Here is a 7,068-nt window from a genome sequence, read left to right as displayed (position 1 = left end):
ACACCCATATCCACGTCCCAACCACAGCCATTTAGCACTGTTGATCACACTGTTTTATATACAATAATTATAAACAAAAAAAAATATGGCCACACAGTGCTCCATACTGTATAATGGCCACACATGATGCTCAGTACTGTATAACGGCCACCACACATGATGCTCCATACTGTATAATGGCCACACACAGTTCTCCATACTGTATAATGGCCACACATGATGCTCAATACTGTGTAATGGCCACAAATGATGCTCCATAGTGTATAATGGCCACACATGATGCTCCATAATGTATAATGGCCACACAGTGCTCCATACTGTATAATGGACACACAGTGCTCCATACTGTATAATGGCCACACATAGTGCTCCATACTGTAAAACGGCCACACACAGTTCTCCTTACTGTATAATGATCCCACATGATGCTCAATACTGTATAATGACCCCCCCTCCTGTATGTATGGCTCATCTCTCTCCCATCCCATATGCATGGCTCATATCCCCCCTCCTGTATGCATGGCTCATATTCCCCCTCCTGTGTGCATGGCTCATATTCCCCCCTGTATGCATGGCTCATATTCCCCCTCCTGTATGCATGGCTCATATTCCCCCCTGTATGCATGGCTCATATTCCCCCCTGTATGCATGGCTCATATTCCCCCCCTGTATGCATGGCTCATATCCCCCCCTGTATGCATGGCTCATATTCCCCCCCTGTATGCATGGCTCATATTCCTCCTCCTGTATGCATGGCTCATATTCCCCCCTGTATGCATGGCTCATATTCCCCCCCTGTACGCATGGCTCATATTCCCCTCCCTGTATGCATGGCTCATATTCCCCCCCTGTATGCATGGCTCATATTCCCCCCCCTGTATGAATGGCTCATCTCTCCATCCCCCCGCTCCCATCTTGCATGGTGCCGCTTACCGTCCTCCTTCATCCCCCCTCCCCTGTCCCCCCATCCCTCATACTCACCTGTCCCACACCGCGCGGCCGCGCCGACATCCCTCTGGCTCTGTCCCGACTCCCGGCGCAGCACCTTCTTCCTGCGTGAGCGGTCATGTGATACCGCTCATTAAGGTCATGAATATGCACATATTCATGACCTTTATGAGCGGTACCACGTGACCGCTCATTCAGGACGAGCTGCAGACGCCGAGACCAGGCATCGCTGGAGCAGGGTGAGTATGACATCTTCAAGGAGGGTGGGTGGGAGGCGGGCGGGTGGCCGGGGGGGGGGGCATGGGGGGTGTGGTCGGTCGGGAGGTGACCCAGGACTTATAAAAAAAACAATGCTGCCCCCTGCATTGTCCCTGCCCTAGGCACATGCCCTCAAGTGCCTAGTGGCAAATACGGCCCTGAATCAGAGTGATGACAAAATGTAAAGTTCACCTAGTTTGTAGATGTGACCATGAGACATACAAGGTTTCCCTGTGTATGTGCTGACCCAGGGGAGTCACTGATAACACGTCTATATAAACAGTTGTAGCTAACATGAAGTTTGCAGAATCCAGGTCAGATAGACTGAACATCGCCATGCGGGACACATTCATTCTCCTGTTGCTTCTACCATGTCTGATCTATGGCGCCAGCCTACCAGAACCAAGTAAAAAGATTTTATTTATTCTTAATCAAGTGGGATAAAACATTATCAGCAATTTCTTTCAAAATAAACTAAAAGAAAATTAGAATCTTAAACATTAATACTATATGATATCTATAAACCTTTATTTGTATGCTATATTATACTTAACTTTACCTTCTTTTTCAGCACTTATTTTATATTTCAAAAGTTTTTCATTGTTTTTATTTTGTATAAAATGTTTAATAATATATTTTATGCAAATTTATAATTTAGGCTATGTGCACACATTGAGTATTTGCAACATAATTTCTGCACCAAAAAAAACAGGGTTTTGGCATGAAAAATGTAGCATGTTTTTGAAGTGTTTTTCCCGTTCAACTGAATGGGTGAAAAAACAATGAAAGAATTGACATGCTGCAGATGTAAAAAAAAAATGCTTTGATGGTCCAAATCCACAAGGAAAAAATAATAGCATGTGCATGAGATTTTAGAAATACTCACTTTGCTGCCACTGCTGGCTATGTGCACACGTCAGGATTTTGTCAGGCTTTTTCCTCAGGTTTTGTAGCCAAAACCAGGAGTGGGTGATAAATGCAGAAGTGGTGCATATGTTTCTATTATACTTTTCCTCTAATTGTTCCACTCCTGGTTTTGGCTACAAAACCTGAGGAAAAAGCCTGACAAAATCCTGACAAAATCCTGACAAAATCCTGACGTGTGCACATAGCCTTAAATGTAGCAATTTTAGCCTTGAAATGAATAGGCAAAAACACAGTGTGTGACCAGCCCTTATGTTGATTTACTGTTTTATTGTTTTCAAAGCCTCTTTTTGCTGTCAGTGAATGGATACAATCTTGCTTACTTCTCACATTTCAGAATTGGGCAGAATTGTGTATACAATCATCGGGGAGCTAAACTAACTGGAATTTAGGACTTGTTCATACGAATGTATTTTACATACTTGTAATATCTGTGCTCAAAATGGCTAGCATACGAACAAGACACTGACCAACGCGAGCCAATGTTTTAGCTCACATGCACGTTTTTACAAATAGATCAATGGTCGATGTGCAAAGCACTGCAGAATGTGCTACTATGAGCTATGTTTTAGATCAGACTTTCCCATTATACTCAATGGTTGCAATAATGAAACAGATTTTATACAGACACCACCCTGATCCATGCTAATTATTAACATCGAAAGCTCCATTTGGGTGATTATTATATTTTAAATTGTTGATGCATAAAACAGATGCCATATGGGTGTTACATAGACGGTAAAAATGGACAAAAAGATGAAAATACGGAAGAAAAATTGCCCATTTTTTCTGGATAAAAAATGGATAACCGAATACACTTGTCTGAACTGTCCTACGAGCTCAAACTTGTACAAGTTCTGTCCATGGTTTTTACAGATAGAACGCGTTGTCTATGGAAGTGTTCACATGTCCATGTATTTTTGTTGACTATTTTTGTATGCATGCCAATCATCTGCTGTCCATTTTTCACAGACTGCTTGACTCACCTGAGAAAATCTGACCAAACTCTGATGGTAAAAACTAACACTCTGGCCAAACATCGATGACATTTTGATCAAAAGCCCTGATTAAACTCCCACCGTTTTTTGTGTACAAAAAAAAGCAGTGACTTCGGAATAAGCCCTTAAGCTCATATACTTTATTAATGTTGAGAGACTGCAGAAAATCCTCAGGAAAGAAGGGAGATTTGTGAATTTAATTTACTTTTTTCATTCTCTGACAGCTAACACATATAAAAAATGATTAAAGCGAACCTGTCAGCAGGATTTTGCTAACTAAACTATGGACAGTGTAAAGTTGGCGCTGTTAACCCGATTAAAATGACAGATGGGGTGAAGAAATCTGTCTTGTGGTTCTTGTGTAATCAGTGTTAGAAGTTTACAGTTAATGAGATGCCCGTACTCTGGGGCAGGACTGTAGGCAGAGTCTTATCTTCCTGCTCTAAGCCAGAGAAACCAAGGAAATATCTGCTCACAGGCTTACCCCGAGGCACAAGCAGTCTGTCTCTATGATGAGGAATATGTTTGTGTGACACTAGTCACTTGTCACGGTCAAGCCGTGAGTCAGAATGGTCAAGGACTCCAAGGTCAGAAGACTGAAGGGTACATCATAAACAGTACGAAGATACAAAAGTGTGGTCAGGTAACGTTCCAAGGTCAAAATACCAGGAGGATAACGGATCAGAGGAGATGGAGTTAAACAGAGAACAAAGTCCAAGGTCAGGCAAAACATCAAGCATACAGAACTCAAGGCACAGGAAGCACAAACCTCGGTAGCTGAATGTACATCTGACAGAGGTCTAGGAGAAACAGCTCAGGTTGAGTAGCATGGCAATCACCTGGAATAATGAACACTTGGAGACAGCCGACGCCTCACAGTATCAGATTGGATAGTCGAGCTGTCAATCAACACATTGACAGCTCAGCACACCCCTGTACCAGATTGGATGGCTAAGCTGTTAATCAAAGTACTGACAGCTTCAGCACACCCCAATACCAAACTGGACAGCCGAGCTGTCAGTACCGCCGGAACCCCAGGCTTCCCAAAAATTTTTAGATGGAAGGACCTGACTAACCGATCAGCCTTCACATCTTGAGCAGGGACCCAGGATCTCTCCTTTGCTCCGTATCTACTCCAGTGGATTAGGTACGGGAGGAAATTACGTACCCTCTGAGAATCCACAGCCCTCTGAACCTCATACTCCAGGCCACCTCCTACTGAAAGCAGAGGAGGCGGGGATGAGGGAGGCAATGCAGAAGGGACATACCGTATATACTCGAGTATAAGCCGACCCGAGTATAAGCCGACCCCCCTAATTTTGCCACAAAAAACTGGGAAAACTTATTGACTCGAGTATAAGCCTAGGGTGGAAAATGCAGCAGGTACCGGTGAATTTCAAAATTAAAAATAGATGCTCCATAACGTTCATTATGGCCCCATAGATGCTCCATATAAAGCTGTGCCACATATATAATGCTCTGCACCGTTCAGTATGGCCCCATAGATGCTCCACATAAAGCTGTGCCACATATAATGCTCTGCACTGTTCATTATGGCCCCATAGATGCTCCACATAAAGCTGTGCCATATATAATGCTCTGCACAGTTCATTATGGCCCCATAGATGCTCCATAGAAAGCTGTGCCATATATAATGCTCTGCACCGTTTATTATGGCCCCATAGATGCTCCACATAAAGCTGTGCCATATATAATGCTCTGCACAGTTCATTATGGCCCCATAGATGCTCCATAGAAAGCTGTGCCATATATAATGCTCTGCACCGTTCATTATGGCCCCATAGATGCTCCACATAAAGCTGTGCCATATATAATGCTCTGCACCGTTCATTATGGCCCCATAGATGCTCCACATAAAGCTGTGCCATATATAATGCTCTGCACAGTTCATTATGGCCCCATAGATGCTCCATAGAAAGCTGTGCCATATATACAATGCTCTGCACCGTTGCCCCATAGATTCTCCACATTAATCTGTGCCATATATACAATGCACTGCACCGTTGCCCCATAGATGCTCCACATTAATCTGTGCCATATATACAATCCTCTGCACCGTTGCCCCATAGATTCTCCACATTAATCTGTGCCATATATACAATGCTCTGCACCGTTGCCCCATAGATGCTCCACATTAATCTGTGCCATATATACAATCCTCTGCACCGTTGCCCCATAGATACTCCACATTAATCTGTGCCATATACAATGCTCTGCACAGTTGCCCCATAGATACTCCATATTAATCTGTGCCATATATACAATGCTCTGCACCGTTGCCCCATAGATGCTCCACATTAATCTGTGCCATATATAACGCTGCTGCTGCTGCTGCTGCTGCAATAAAAAAAAAACAAACACATACTCACCTCTCTTGCTTGCAGCTCCTCAGCGTCCCGTCCCGGCGTCTCTCCGCACTGACTGATCAGGCAGAGGGCGGCGCGCACACTATATGCGTCATCGCGCCCTCTGACCTGCACAGTCAGAGCGGAGAGACGCCGGGAAGATGGAGCGACGCCCGGCGTGTGGAACGAGGACAGGTGAATATGACATACTTACCTGCTCCCGGCGTCCCGCTCCTTCCCCCGGACAGCTGGTCTTCGGTGCCGCAGCCTCTTCCTCTGTCAGCGGTCACCGGCACCGTCATTAGAGGAATGAATTATGCGGCTCCGCCCCTATGGGAGGTGGAGCAGCCTATTCATTTCTCTAATGAGCGGTCCCACGTGACCGCTGTACAGGGGAAGAGCTGCGGCACCGAAGACCGTGGAGACAGGGGGAGCGACAGGAGCGCCGGAACTAGGTGAGTATATGACAGTCCTCACCCGCCGACCCCACCACCGATCATGACTCGAGTATAAGCCGAGAGGGGCACTTTCAGCCCAAAAATTTGGGCTGAAAATCTCGGCTTATACTCGAGTATATACGGTACTCCTTTAGTAGGGATTTATGGAGTTCGTTAGGGATGTGAAGGGATGGAAGAAGCTTTAATCTAAATGCCACAGGATTGACCACTTCTAAGAATTCATATTGACCAATAAACTTTGGACCCAACTTTGCCGACAGCACTTTAAGTTTAGTGTTTCTAGACGACAACCAAACCTTATCCGCAATCTTAAAAACAGGACCCCTGACCGTCTTCTACCGGCCTTACGTTTTTGGTGAATCTGAGCAGTCTCTGTAGGGTGACCTCCACCCCAGGGCATTCAGAACTAATCCTAGAAAATTCACCAAAATGTGGATGAAAACCATAATTACAGAAGAACTGTGAGGTTCCGGTAGATTGATTTACGCGACTGTTAAAAGCAAACTTAGCGAGAGATAAAAACGAAGACCAGTCCTTCTGTTGAGATACCCCAAAGCACCTTAAAATTTGTTCCAAAGGTTGATTTGTCCTCTCAGTCTGACCATTGGTTGCAGGGTGTCAAGCAGATAAAAATGACACGTCAATCCCTAGTTTACTGCAAAAAGCTCTCCAAAATTTAGAGACAAATTGTACTCCCCTATCAGACACAATGTTCAGGGGGTTCCTATGTAACCTTACAATATGAGAAATAAACATCCTTGAGAGAGTCTCTGCATTAGATAATCCTGACAAAGGAACAAAATGAGCTTGTTTGCTGATTCGATCAACTACCACCCAGATAGCAGTTTTCCCATCAGAGGCAAATCTGTAATGAAATCCTTTTGACAAATGAGTCCAGGGGTCTTTCTGGAATTGGCAATGGAGCCAATTCTCCAGCTGCCTGGCTATGACTTAGGGTATGTGCACACGTTGCGGATTTCTTGCAGAAAATTCCTGAAGAAAACCGGAAATTTTCTGCAAGAAATCCGCATTTTTTTTTTTGCGTTTTTTTTCCGTTTTTTTCGCGTTTTTTTAGCATTCTGCAAGCGTAATTAGCTTGCAGAATGCTAAAGTTTT

The 7,068-nt window shown here is 44.4% G+C and overlaps 1 protein-coding gene across 1 annotated transcript in view; it reads left to right on the top strand.

Annotated features, from left to right (window-relative positions):
• The first annotated feature begins 1,524 nt into the window (after positions 1-1,524).
• Positions 1,525-7,068, top strand: part of LOC143818468 (uridylate-specific endoribonuclease D-like) — a 41,789-nt gene continuing 36,245 nt past the window's right edge. Inside the window, 1 exon segment of the mRNA XM_077299763.1 lies at positions 1,525-1,612. Coding sequence (XP_077155878.1) covers positions 1,543-1,612 — 70 coding nt within the window. The 5' untranslated portion in view covers positions 1,525-1,542.

This window comes from Ranitomeya variabilis, chromosome 3 (genome assembly GCF_051348905.1).
Source record: "Ranitomeya variabilis isolate aRanVar5 chromosome 3, aRanVar5.hap1, whole genome shotgun sequence".
NCBI classification, from domain to species: domain Eukaryota; kingdom Metazoa; phylum Chordata; class Amphibia; order Anura; family Dendrobatidae; genus Ranitomeya; species Ranitomeya variabilis.
This window is presented reverse-complemented; position numbering and strand designations above follow the sequence as displayed.